The sequence below is a fragment of the Lipotes vexillifer genome, unplaced genomic scaffold (genome assembly GCF_000442215.2).
Source record: "Lipotes vexillifer unplaced genomic scaffold, Lipotes_vexillifer_v1.1 scaffold1079, whole genome shotgun sequence".
In the NCBI taxonomy this organism is placed as follows: Eukaryota; Metazoa; Chordata; class Mammalia; order Artiodactyla; family Lipotidae; genus Lipotes; species Lipotes vexillifer.
The window spans coordinates 111,323-126,047 of NW_006772344.1; the positions used below are offsets into that span (position 1 = coordinate 111,323).

The following is a 14,725-nucleotide window of genomic DNA, read 5'->3' on the forward strand; positions in this document are numbered from 1 at the left end:
GGGAAGTCCCACAGTTGAGAGTTAAACAAAGGGAACTCATGGTAGTATCAATAGAATTTTTTTTTTTAAGCCAGTTGGAGGAAGTTACCTGAAGTGTAAACTGAATTCAACCAGGGTTACCATATCATTTACTATCCAAACAGGGACAATTTTCAAAGTGAAAGGGAAAACAGGCACAAACTAGGATGTATAATCACCTGAGAGCTAACCAGTCAAAGGGGAAGAGAGTGAGGCAGAAAAAACCATATTTGAAAGAGGACAAGGCCCATGCAAATAACTAAATTTTTTTTTTTTTTAACATTAGGCTCTGGTTTGCCTCTTACTTTTTATGTAATTTGTGTTCCTACAGTAAGGCTCAAATCAGACAAATATCATATAATCAACAAAACTCTGAAGAAACCACCTGTAACAAACTAAGCTGACCCCGTAAAACTAAAACTAAAAGCACACAATTCCCATCACAAAAGAAAAACAGATATTGAATATATACAATTTATTTAATAAATTAATATCATTCAAAATACAGTGCCAGAACATTATGCAGTTGAACATGCTAGTACTGTTTGTCATGAAGCACCTGTGCTCATGTTAGGTTGGCGGCACCCCGCTACTGCTAGTGGTTCCTGGGATTAATGCCAGAGCAGCACTAGTTATCTGCTCTTCTGCACCGGTAGTGCAGAGAATTCCTGAACAGTTCACCTTTCTAATCCTACCCCCCCACACACAACAGGTTAAAAAAAAACACACCCTGACAGCTAACGAATATCTATACACAATCACTCTACAGTAATGTTTGTTATTAAATTAAGATGTAATGACCTGGTTAACCCACTCTAAATCTTTAAGATGGAGAAATACGACAGCAGCAGGTAGTTAGATGCATGAGCCAATGTTAATGTAATACAGAAAGTGGAGGCATTTACTGATTAAAGCTCCACACAGACCCGCACAATGAGGGACTAGCAATTCTTATTGCAAGCCCAGCAACTTAAGTCCACACCTGGTAAATGACCAGCTGATTGGAAGACCTGTATTCTAGATAGACAAGTATAAGTTAGTGAAAAGAGAATACATGCACCTAATAGTTAGACTGATCCTGCAGTCATACTTTCCCTGTGCAATACCATAAAATGGAAGATCTTCCTCAACTATAGGATTTAGACAACATTTCTAATACCAACATGGACATTAGTGTTAAGTGCAGCTCAATTAACTACACCGAAAAAACTATTCCAGGACTTCAGAACAGAAGCACAGGAATGAAATACATAGAATAAAATAACCTCAGCATAATTTGCGATATACCACACTAGGAACAGGAAACTACTTTAATAAGAGAACTTTTGGAACTGTACATACACAGGGCTAACAATGTTAGATAATCCAGATTTTTATGCTCTCATGATACACATAAAAGTTTCTCAATTATTGGATAATCTATTTCATATTATGGAAGCATATCTTTCTTAAGACTCACTGATATATATTATACTGATGCAAATATTAAGTAGGGCATAAAAATAAAATTTATCAAAGATAGATTTTTATGTACTCATATTCAGTCCTTTCATAGCCTCTCTCATTTAGCAAAGACAATGACAAAGCAAATAGATTAGGCGTGCACTCCCTGAACTCCTGACTATACAGATGGTAGTGCAACCATTTCTCCATCCAGTTCAAACTCCTCTGTTCCATCCGGTGAAAAAAGATAAGTTGGTGGTTTCCATGGAGATTCTTCAAGGCAGGATGGATAAAGTTTCCCCACAGTGCATCGAAAATCTCTCCCTAAGTCCCACAGTACACGTTCAGATATATGCTGCCGCAGAGACCACCGGTCAAGTTCCAGATCATATTGGTAAGTGACATATTTAGCTCTCTCATTTAAGTGGGTTTCTCGCATAAACACACACAGAGAATTTGAGATCACAACAGCTCTAACACAGGGATCTGAGTACCTCTTAGCAGGGATGTTGGCTGCCATTTTCCACTCATTTTTATTCACATCATAGATTTCCACAGTTACTGAAGACCCATCTACAGTGCCAGAGGGGAGTCTTATGCCAGAATTGGTAGCAATGTGCAACCCTCCAATATAGAAAATTTTATCACCGAAAGCTGCAGCTGAAGCAAAAGACCTGCTAGTCTGTCTCATGGCCATTTCTACCCATGAATCAGACCTTGGAAAATAACAATACATGAGGTTCAATGTCATCACATAAATGCAGTCATGAACCACAACTGCTGCACTCCACTGCCAAGCACAAGGCAAAGGGCTTACCATTGTCCATTCATCTTTCTCAGTGTCATATCTTTCTACGGTCCTCCGGTTAAGTTCTCCACCTACGCTATCTCCTCCAATTGCATAGATATAGCCTTCACAGCAAACCAAAGATGGCTTTACGCGGACAAAAAGCATCGGGGTCTTTGGAAACCAGGTATTTTGCTGTGCATCAAACCAGTAAAAGCAATTCACAGTTCTAAAGGCAGTCTGAAGTTTGCTTGTTTTACTGTGATTTGTTTTTGTATTTTTCAGAGGAACTTGACCACCTGCTATATAGATGTCATTATCGGGAGTTACAACGGTCCCAACCTTATGTAAATCAGCTGGTGGGCTGCATAGCTTGTAAACTTTTTCTGCTTGGGGGCTGTAACAGACAGAAGAGTAAAGACTACAAGGATTTTCTGAAGATGCTTCAATGAAAATCATCATCTCTTCTTTAGTCATTCCAAGTCTTGGTTTGAAAAACTTGGGCATGGACTTATACAGACCTTGAACAACTACAGACTTATCATTGGGTGGCAGACCTTGAAACCAAGCTCTCTGTGTTACTTCTGAAAGTGCATCAATTCTGATTTGGCTAAGAACTGAAGACAAATACTGGGATCGTGATTCTGTGTTGTACTCTAGCCACAGCATAGCAGCTTCACGAACTGTCTCCTCCTTTTCTACGTTCAAATTGTCACTACTGAGAATGTCTATCAGTAAGTCATGTGACAGCTGCATGAAAGCTTCCTGGTGATACACAGCAGTGAACTTGTGCTCCACCATCCTTTTAGCACTTTGTTTTAATTCCTCACAACTGAACAGATCAGCAAAACTCAACAATCGCACACAGTTCTCTGCGTTTATCTTTTTAATTAAATATTCTCGACAACGTTGTAACACATCTTCTACCTAAAATAGAAGGGGAAAAAAAGGCTGATAAAGGCAGGCTAGACAAATTTTATTTTTATGTAACACACAGGTATATTAATCAGATCCCTATACTGTAGTTTTTATTTTTAGATACACATGTTTGGGCTAAGAGATAATGTCTTCCAGTAATAATAAAATTAGAAGACTATGCATAGTTTTGCATTTCGTCTTCCTGTCCAATGGCCTACTAAACTGCCCTATTTAGGAGTCAGTAGTATAACATTAAATAGGCTCTTAAAAACCTAAACAGCCTTAAAGGGAAAGGGAAAGAATTTAATTCATGCATAAGTTATGTATTTTTTAAAGCCTAGCAAAATATGTAATTGAGAGAACCAAATGAAAACAGTGTAAATCAGTATAGGAAATGATTACTGTTGAGAAGGTGGAATCTGGTTTTCTCAACATGGACAAGACAGTCATATAGAAGCAGAAAATCATACACAATGCCTAACAGTAGTTATGATTTGCCTTTCTTACATGGAGCAGTAGGATATCCAATCAAAAGAATATATTCATGTGCAATTACAAATTACCTACATTTAAACGACCCATCTTAGCCACTCTAACTTTCCTAGATTTGTTGTTTCTTAAGAAACAGTAGACCTCAGCTGAGTCAGAAGTGCTACCTACTATACTTATTCAACGTTACAGTGATTGACTAGAAGCAGCTTGTGATAAGAAGTCAGGTTGCTTGGATTCAAAACCTGGATTGGCCAGTCAATACTTGTACAATATGAGACAAGTAGCTTTACTTCTCTAAGCCTCAGCTTTCTCCTGTATAGGATGGGGAAATCCTTCCTTACAAGTGATTATTTTAAGGATTAGATGAGAACCTATATAAAGCATTAGTACAGAATCTGGCATATAAAAACATCATTTCATGTGGTTAATAGTAAAAGCCATGTTGGTAGTCATAAAATGCCACATTCCCAGGCTTGCCAGGGCAACTTACTCTCAGAGGCAGAGTCCTGTTTTGCATTTGGCCAAGCATATGCCTATAGGTTTCATTAACATGATAGAAAAAATTATAAGGAAAGGTATCACTATAATAACAGTGTTGTTCTGGAATCCAAATTTCTTAAAATTCCTCAATTTTTTAGCAATTCTAAAAAAAACGTGCTTTTAGAATTGCTAAAAAATTGAAAAAGGTAATGACAACATATAAGCTATGGAAGAAAGACAGTTCTTACAGTAGGCATTTCTCCCTTTTAGGTTTGGATTTAGGATGTGAATGTCTTCCATTCTAAAGCACCAGGAAGCTACCAAGGCTTCAGTGTCCCCAGAGTTATAGTAGGACAATGCACAATTTATGGGTGGGGGGGGAGAATACAGAACTAAAAAGGAAGACAGGTACTTAAGGCATGGATAGACTGAGTTCTGGTTCCCAGAGTTACACCCAGAAACTGGCATTCGACCGGCATCATTCACATTTATTCAGCACACATTTATCAAGTACCTACTACGTATCATGAACTGTACTCCCAGAATTTAACCTTTAAAGTTTCTCCCTTTGGAGAAACTTTATTTCTCCTTTTGGAGAAAATGAGGAAAATATTTTTATATTCCTCTTAAAATTAAAAGAAATGTTGAAGGGGGGGCATTCCCTGGTGGTTCAGTGGTTGAGATTCTGCACTTCGACTGCAGGGGCCCCAGGTTCCATCCCTGGTCGGGGAACTAAGATCCCACAAGCCACGCGGCAACAGCCAAAAAAGAAAATAAAGTTGAAGGGGAAACACAGTGCAATAGCTTATCATATGTAAATATATCAATCATCACTTTTTTAGTTTAAATAATTCTCCTTAATAGCTCAGTAAGGTCTCGTGGCTATTATAAACATTTATGTTTGATAACTTCCATAAGAATCTTGACATTTTCTGTGAAAATACCATCAAAAATTAGCACATCTAAGCTTCTAGCCAAAAAACTGAAGCACTTAAATTTAACAAATGCTGTTAAAAATTTCTTTTACTTGAAATCTAAATCCTGGTATATTAGGCAGAATATGAAACTAATATGAAATTTTCATCTATCTTTTTAGTCAAGTTCCCATCATAAAACTAAGTTTATTAGCTGATCAAATCCTATTGTTCTTCCCTTACATATTTTAAAAAGAGGAGAACTTTTGCCTTCTAAAATCTGCAATAAAATTACATAGCTATAAGACACTGAAAAAACTGCTTACCTGCAGGAAGCAAGCTGTTTCATAAAGTTGTTCTACAGTGCTGTCATTTATTGCCAGGTTACCCGTGTATGCGTACGTTATTATTATCTGTAAGGTGGCTGAATCCACATTCCTCAGGTGTATGTGTGTCTGTTTGCTTTCACTTAGTCCACTCATGAACATGGCCCTATAGCAGAGATGGGGAAAACAAATGTAAGGCTAAAAAGAAAAACTAGACAACATGGGATGTTTATTTAGGGTATTTGCTGATGGACAACTTATAGGGAAAGCTTTCAAGGGAGACAACAGAAAATTATAATCCAGTGCCAAAGATATACCAAACTACTCCACTGTGCCATTCTGAGTGATAACATCAAAATTAATTTAATCCTTATAGTCATACAGGAATTCAGCAATAAAAAGGAACTCTATTATATGTACTACAACACAAACCTCAAAATCATTATGCTCAGTGAAAAAAGGCAGATACAAAAAGACACATACTGTATGATGTGTATACAAATATATATGAGGCAAATATAGAGGCAGAAGGGAGATTAGTGGTTGCCTAGGGCTGTGGGTAAGAACAGTGAGTGACTGTAAATTGGTGGCACAAGTGATGGAAATGTTTCAAATTAAATTGTAAAGATACTAAAATTCATTTAATTGTGTGTAAATTTGATCTCAATAAAGCCATTAAAAATTTCATTTACTCAAATGATTTCCTAAAAATATGCAGAACAGTTTCCTAAAAATTACATGCAGGAAAATATGCTGGAAAGGCAATTAGTGTTGTGGAGAATACCAAGTAAAATGCCCATATACATGGAAGAGGTAAAAAAACAAAGAATATTGTTGCGTGTACAGAAATGCCTATAGCCTGGGCAACCTCAAGGACAAGAAGATGAGAAAGGCCTTAAAATGGATAAAATAGTGAGTCAGGGTAGAACATAAGAACTGTTTTTCCCAGTGACGTTGCTGAACATAAGGGCTCACGCAAAACATCGGAAAGATGAGTGGCAGGCAGATCACAGAGGGCTTTTTTTTTTGGCCGCAAGGCATGTGAGATTCTCAGTTCCCCGACCAGGGGATCAAAGTGGCACCCCTTGCATGGACAGCACAGAGTCTTAACCACTGGACCACCAGGGAAGTCCCACATAGGGATTTTAAAATGAGATATAGGAGGGAATTTCCTGGCAGTCCAGTGGCAGTTTCACTGCCAGGGCCCGAGTTCAAATTCCTGGTTGGGGTAAGACCCGCAAGCCCCTCAGCATGGCCCCAAAAAAATACACACACACACACACACACACACACACACACACACACACACACAGACATACGAGTCTGAGCTTTTTATTGTAGACAGTGAAGAAGGGTTCACTGAAGGGTTTTCAGCATGGATTTATTAGCATAATATATTCTAGGATGAATATTTTGTACTGACAGACCTCAAGGGCCAAAGGCTGGAGATAGGAAAAAGGGTTCTGAGGCTACTGCAATAATCTAGATTAGAAGTAAGAACCACCTGAGCTAGGGTGGCAGAAATGGATACAAAAGCTTTTACAAAAAACCAACAAGATCTGGTGATTTTCTGAACGTACGGAATAGACTAGAGTAGGAAGTAGACAGGGAAAGAATCAAAGCTATCTTTATTTTCAAGTAAGTACCTGAAAAAAATGTTAACCATTGAGAGAAAAATTATAAGGTCAAGGAAAACAGTTAATCTTGCAAAACAGGTGAGTTAAATTTTACATATGTTTAATTTGAGGCGCGAGCAGCTGAGTCAAATGGAAGTAATACAATAATCAGTTAAGTATTCAATACAACTGGAACTTTGAAGGTCAGGCATTAATGCTGAAGACTGTGAATTATCTACAAAATGACGTGTTAAAGCCAAGTACGTTATCTGAGAGAGACTAAAAAACTAAAAGAAACCCACCCAGAATCCCAATGACAACCTGAGGTAGAGTTCAATTAGAAGAAAAAAGAATGACAGAAGGTTGAGAAACATTCATCAGAGAAATAAGAACAAGCCAGTCAGTACAATGCTACTCAGGGCAAGAGATGTAGGGTGTCAAAAACTGTAGAGTCAAGGATAACAAACACTGCAAAAGCAATTAGGAAGGCACTGATGATTTCTAGTGTAGCTCAGAATGAGCAGTAAGAACAGCAAATAAACTTCAGGCAGTTAGGGAATGGAAGAGTAGCAAAAACATCAATCAGGACGGTTGATAACTTCCTCCCAAAGAATACAGAATGGCCATAAATAAACCCAACCAAGTAACAGAGATTAGGAAGTGCTGTTGAAAAATACCCAAGATGTGACAAGAAACTCTAATAAAAACACCAATTGCTACTGGCTTCACTTGTGTGACACAGGAGAATGGGAAATAACAAAAGCGACCTGAAAAGAACTATAGGAGCTCTGAGTAAAAGTGGAAGATTTAGGGGTCATGTGCTTTTCTGTCTGTGCCAGTAGGAGGTAGTTAACTTTGGAAGAGGAAGTAGGGCAAGGGAACAGCTGACTATACAGATGACACTGAGACTGGTTATTCTAGACTATGGTTTATGACACCAGAATGATGGACTTCTGTGAAGGAACTATGCTTCCTGAAGACCAAAGATTAGTAGAAGCCTAGCCAACTTGATTATAAAAATCTTAAACAGACTTTTTAAAGAAAGAGTAAATACTGAGTTGCATAATATTATAGGAGGTTAAATTACCATAGTGGAAGAGGTGTTGAGTAATTCTCAAGTAATCCCCTTCATTTAGGGTCTAAAATGAAGTGTATATGTTACCAAGAAGAAGAAACTACCATTTCAGAGGTTCTCTGGATTTCAGAAGTTCTTTTGATTCTTAGTGGGATGGAACTGGTAAACCAAAGGAGGAATGTATCTGTTTCAAAAGGCAAAATTTCTAATAGTAAATTTCTAATGATAAAAGATTGATAGCAACATTATATGTAAGGATACCAAAATCTACAAACCTGAAAGCAGAATCCAGTTGAACACTTGAGAGAAAATCAGGTTATTATTGTGGGAATATACAATAACAATAATCTACACAGTCCAGATATATATGGGGGGGGAAATTAATATATAAGTGTCTTTGTCTTGTGGATTATGAAACTGGTCCAGACACAGGATTTTAAAGATGGATGGCTTTAAGCGCAAACATGGATAGGACTACTCTTTCTACTATTATTACTATTATCTACTATTATTTCTACTTCTTAGTATCTGATTTGCTTTAGGGAGAATATATTCTCTCAGAACACCAAGGATGCTAAAGAAGGGAACTAGTTAGTGGTAAGTTAATAACAGCAGCCTTAAAGAGAATGTGTTGTTTTTAAGATTGTAACATTAATGAAATACTTAAACTTCTTGGTCTTCAGGAAAACCAATTCCAACCCAATTAAAGATAAATAAAAACCTCAGGACTAGAGAATTTAAAGAATAGTGTTTTATCTATACAATAAAAAACAGACAGCGAGGATGAAAAAAAGGTAAGATACCTAACCCATAAACCCATGTGTTACTTTCTGACAAAGATGACAATTCAGAAAATATGGAGACAGACTTTCTGCATAGGTTTAAAAGTTACACAAGATGACTGCTAAAATATTACCACAAAAGATTCTACTCTGTGATTACAAATATCAATCTGAAAATCCACAACTAAAGCATATAGCTCATTCCAATAATGGATAATCCATTTGTAATTAATAACCATTAAAAAGGGAGAACTAATGGACCCAGGTTTGGGACCCTTGAATTTCTAACACTATCTACTAAGTCAATAAATATGAAAAAACAAAAACAAAAAAACCTGACCATCACAATCATCTGGGAAGCTCTTAAACATACAAATCCTAAAACTCTAACTCAGACCCAATGAATCATAATTTCTAGGTCTGAAATCCAAGAATCTCTATTTGTAGAAGCACAAGAGGATTCTGAGCATCCTCTAGATCCATGAGATTCTCTAGAACCACTGTTTGCAAATATGCTAAGCTTCCTAAGATAAGAAAATCAATGTCTGAAATTGCATGAAATATCCACAGCTAAACCTGAAACAATGGCAGGCAGAGCAAGGCAACTGACATTTGGGCCTTTGCTTCTATAATCATCATGAGATGTGTTATACACCTTCGTGTACGTTAGCCTTGAAAAGTCAAGATTAAACCTGTCCTGTCTACAGCTGCCACTAAGGAGCAGCAGAAAGTAACTTTCACTGCTGATCTCCACTTATGCCAGCTAAGATTTGTAACAGGAATATACTGGTCCACATTTCATTCATCTTTATTCTCCCTGTCCCTTTCAAATATTAAGTAAAAATTCAACCTAAGGGCAGAGACCAAATATAGGAATTTCTACGCCTTAATTCTTTTCCTCCCATGAAACACATAATAAAGGGAAACCTATCTTAAAAAGATTAAAAGTTGCAAAAGATCATAAAAATGTAAAGTTAAGCTTTATTTATTTGTAATTAGCAAACAAATAACTAAATCAACTTATAAATTCTGAGGCACAGAGAACAAAAACATTAATGATTAACTATTTCAATCTGGCAAGGAGTCTGGTACAGCTAAAACGATAGCACAAATGATGAAAGAAACCAAGAGTGAGTAAAGGAACTCAGTTTTGCAAAGGAAATAAAAATCCTTAACATGTCTAACCAGTACCAATTATCTTCTAAAAGTTATTATTAAGCCTCCTGTAACTCTTAAATTTATAAACAATGACTGTTTTCTAAATGTAACATTTTAAAATCTTAAGAGAAAGTGAAAATTACCCCATTCGTTTTTCTTTCTTTCAATGAAAAAATAGTATTCTGAACCTTTTTGCCTCCCCATCAGTAAAACTTTCTTAATTTCAACAAATTTCTTGTATTTAATCCTTTGTAAAAACTTCTTTCGCCTGCCCCTTACTTACACACGCAAGGAGGTGATTTGACAAGCACTATATCACCCAAATAGAAAATTTTTTTTTTTTTTACTTTTTTCTTTTTGCGGTACGCAGGCCTCTCTGTTGTGGCCTCTCCTGTTGCAGAGCACAGGCTCTGGACGCGCAGGCTCAGTGGCCATGGCTCACAGGCCTATCCGCTCCACGGCATGTGGGATCTTCCTGGACCCAGGCATGAACCCGTGTCCCCTGCATCGGCAGGCGGACTCTCAACCACTGTGCCACCAGGGAAGCCCCCAAATAGAAAATTTAAGCAAAACATTAAGACACCTAACTTTTTTAAAAATTTAAATAATGTTTAAAAGATTAAAACAAGCTAACATTCTGCATTTGAAATTATAAACTAACCAAGATTACAGTACTTACCTAAAATAAGAACTACATGTTGCAAGAACCATCTTATGACAAGGGAATTCAGTGCCCTCGACAATTAACACTATGTCCGTAAACAACTGCTGTTCATAAAACAGTTTTAACTGTTCCAACAAGGACACAGCATATTCAGTATTGATCTGCTTCTCGTCTTGAGTGGACATGACTGTATTCCATTAATATATCCAGGAACAGATTAGAAAAATCAGTCTTACTGATGGAAGGTCAAGTGAATGCTTCAGAAATAAAGAAAGGAGAAACTCTGCTTGCTGTTATCTGCAGCATTCAGAACCAAGATTGATACATTCACTAACGAACAGTATCTTTTTAGGCTTAGAATCACTACCAGGTCATCCTGTGTTAATTAGGTTCTTCAGAGTTTTTCAACACAGTCTGCAGATATCTTGCTCAAATTTGTAACTGTTGTTCAACTCATGAGTGAAAGAGAATAACACAGGAGGTAGATTTTGTGGCAACATCCTATGTTCTGTGGATCCTCTGGAGTAACTAAAAAGAAAAAAAAGTTCAGTTAGAGTATCTAGGTCAGTACATTTTTAGAATACAATGTTTAAAATCACAGACTTAAATATGAATTATATTTTTTTGAAGTTCAACTTTAGACATTACCATAAAAATGAAACATGAGAAAAGGGACATTTAACAAGTTTATTACATTTGTGGTTTTAAGTTAATTTTTTGCCTTCTATACAAAATATAAACATTCTAGAAAATAAGGAACACATCAATAAGCATACATTTTTTTAAAAGTTCTTTAAAAATAAATAATTTCAATTACCAGCAAAGCCAAATCTCCTACTTATTTGTTTAGGAGCAATACATGACTGTAATTTAAGAGAAAAAAAAAACCCCTTTCTCTTGCAAGGAGATTCTCATTTGGGGAGTATAATTTAAATGTATTCACACAGCCTTTATATTTAAATTACTTAAACTATATGATAAACAGATTGGTTTACTTCCAAAGCATAAACTATATTATAAAATTTGCAGTTCAATCCTGTAACGGAGATAAATACAACATATCTCTCTGTACAGTGGTTCCTTCCTAGAAATCTTTATAAGAACATACAATTTTACTGAAAAATGAAACATAAAACATGATAAAATAGAGGAATGTATTCCTACATGAAGACTTCATACTATACAGATATGAATGTTCTCAAAGTGTGTAAATTTAATACAAATCCAACTTGCAGAAGATTCATCTGGAAGAATTCACAAATACTGCCAAGATATTTGAGGGGAAGGGAGGACAAGTCTTTCCTCATACTCTTAATAAATATTAAAATGTATTACAATTATACAATAAACCCAAGTAAACAAAAATAAATAAATACAATAGGTAAATAAGTAAATACAATACATCCATGTTAAAAAAAACATTAGATATGATAAACAAGTCATTTCAAACTAGAAGATTGGGTTATTTCAACAAATAATGTTGGAACAACTGGTTACCCACTGGAGGAAAAAAAAAAAACCCACCTAAGTTTTAGTCATACTGCATACCATTCATCAAAAGAAATTCCAGCTGCATTAAAGTTTAATTTAAAATGTTGTTTAGAAGTCAGTATTTACAACATATGGCAAAGGAATTACAAATCAGGAAAAACGTATAGAATATATAGTGCTAATAACAGTTAAAAACTATCACCTATTTCCTAATTAGATAACTCTTAGCTCCATAATCAGAAAGTCAAGTGCTGTTGACATGAAACCTATAAATATATTTGACCATCACTGGAACCACTAATATTTTTTCTCACAAAAATATCATCCATATGTCAAAGAGAAGATCACACTGTACTTCCTGCCAAACTATACTATTACATGAACTGCAAACTTGACGTAGACCGTCAAATTTCCAGCCAAGTTAACTATATGGAAGTAACTAATATAGGTGCAAAGGCAGAGACTTTGGGTCATTTAAGGTAATGACTTTGCTCTTCCAAATCTGAAAGTTACACTATAAATCTAAGTTTACTACTATAACCTCTAAAGCTAATAATACCTAAAATCACTGGCTATTTTCACATATTAATAATGCAGCAAGGCCCAGTGTTAGTGAGGGTGTAGGAAAACGAGCATTCTTACAGAGGAGTATAAGTTGATACACACGTATAAGCCCTTAATCAAAACTCTTGGGACTTCCCTGGTGATGCAGTGGTTAAGAATCCACCTGCCAATGCAGGGGACACAGGTTCGAGCGCTGGTTCAGGAAGATCCCACATGCCGCGGAGCAACTAAGCCTGTGTGCCACAACTCCTGGGCCTGTGCTCTAGAGCTCACGTGCCACAACTACTGAAGCCCGCGTACCTAGAGCCCGTGCTCCGCAACAAAGACAAGCCACGGCAATGAGAAGCCCACACACCACAACTAAGAGTAGCCCCCGCTCGCTGCAACTAGAGAAAAGCCAGCACTCAGCAACGAAGACCCAATGCAGACAAAAACAAACAAAAACAAACTCTTGGAGCCAGCTATGTTCTAGAATTTAGAATTTTTCAGATCTTACAGAGGTAATGTGGTACATATATCATGTATTACAAAGGGTCTGGGGCAGAGCTCCAGAACTGAACATCCTACTATTCTCACTGAGGGAAATATGCACAGTGTGAAAAATAATACTATATACAGTCTTATGTTACTTCAGGTCAAGTTTTGCAAAAAAAAAATTTTTAACTTCATTTTAAGAGGTTTTTGAATTTCAGATTGCAAATGAAGTATTATAGAAGATATATTTGGCATTGAAAATGCTTAATACCTCAATCTTTCAATTCTACCTCTAAAAATTTATCTTACAGAAATGCATGTATTAATAAACTATAAGTCCTAACCCCAGCTGCAGGACTCAAAATTGTCCCCATCCATATTTATTTATTATTTTTTTTTAAAATTTATTTTACTTTATTTTTGGCTGTGTTGGGTCTTCATTGCTGCGTGCAGGCTTTTCTCTGGTTGCGGCGAGCGGGGGCTACTCTTCGTTGCGGTGCACGGGCTTCTCAATGCGGTGGCTTCTCTTGCTGTGGAGCACAGGCTCTAGGCACATGGGCTTCAGTAGTTGTGGCACACGGGCTCAATAGTTGTGGTACACAGGCTTAGCTGCTATGCAGCATGTGGGATCTTCCTGGGCCAGGGATCGAACCCGTGTCCCCTGGCAGGTGGATGCTTAACCACTGTGCCACCAGGGAAGCCCCCCATCCATATTTAAACCAGGTGACAGGAACTGGTGGCCAGTGCAGGGATGGATTTAGATTAGACTCCAGAATTCCTTGCAGGGTAGCTGTACAGGTTCACTCTGGTCATTTCTCTGACCTCATACTATGACCTGATTTTTTTGCAGTAACTTTTTTGAGCCCCATTGAATTTGTCTCAGTTTTACTAGATTTGATTTTTTTATCATATGCATAAAACTGTATTAAAACTGAAGTCTGCTTTTAGAATACTACATGGCGAGCCAACTTTATATAATCTCATTGTCACTGCTTTATACACCCTATTCCCACCCTTTCCTTTGAAATCTAGGGTACATTTCTTCCTAATAAAGTAATTTTTATTTATGATATCTTAATATTAAAATAGGCAGAAAAAGTCATTCAGACATTGTATTAAGTAAACTTAACTTAAACTGATCTGTATCTAGTACAATCCAAAATAAAATTCAGTGTCCCTCCTCTGGGAACACAGACTTCAAAATGTATTAAATAAAAATGGGAAAAATGGCAAAGTTTAAGATGATCAACAACAACCACCTTAAATGCCCGTAACATATTTTTTATAACAAGATTCCTTCTCTCCTAAAAATAAAACTTAAATAATTTCCCAACTTGTTCCAGAAAAAAAAAAACCCTTAAAATCAATATCCTACATACTCTGAAACATTTCACAATGTCTGTACTATATTACTTAATAACCAATGATTTGACACATTTTATGAATTTTCCCTTTTTAATAAATATATTGTACCATACATCATTCTGTGTTATACCTAAAATTAGTTTCAAAAAAAAAAAGTC

The 14,725-nt window shown here is 36.5% G+C and overlaps 1 protein-coding gene across 1 annotated transcript; it reads right to left on the bottom strand.

Annotated features, from left to right (window-relative positions):
- Positions 1–478: 478 nt before the first annotated feature.
- KBTBD2 (kelch repeat and BTB domain containing 2) lies at positions 479–11,201 on the bottom strand. The gene is made up of 3 exons (XM_007447396.1): positions 10,689–11,201; positions 5,379–5,544; positions 479–3,175 (listed from the first exon to the last, which is right to left on the bottom strand). The coding sequence occupies exons 1-3, from the start codon at positions 10,856–10,858 to the stop codon at positions 1,640–1,642; spliced, it is 1,872 nt and encodes a 623-aa protein (XP_007447458.1). The 5' UTR covers positions 10,859–11,201; the 3' UTR covers positions 479–1,639.
- Positions 11,202–14,725: the final 3,524 nt, after the last annotated feature.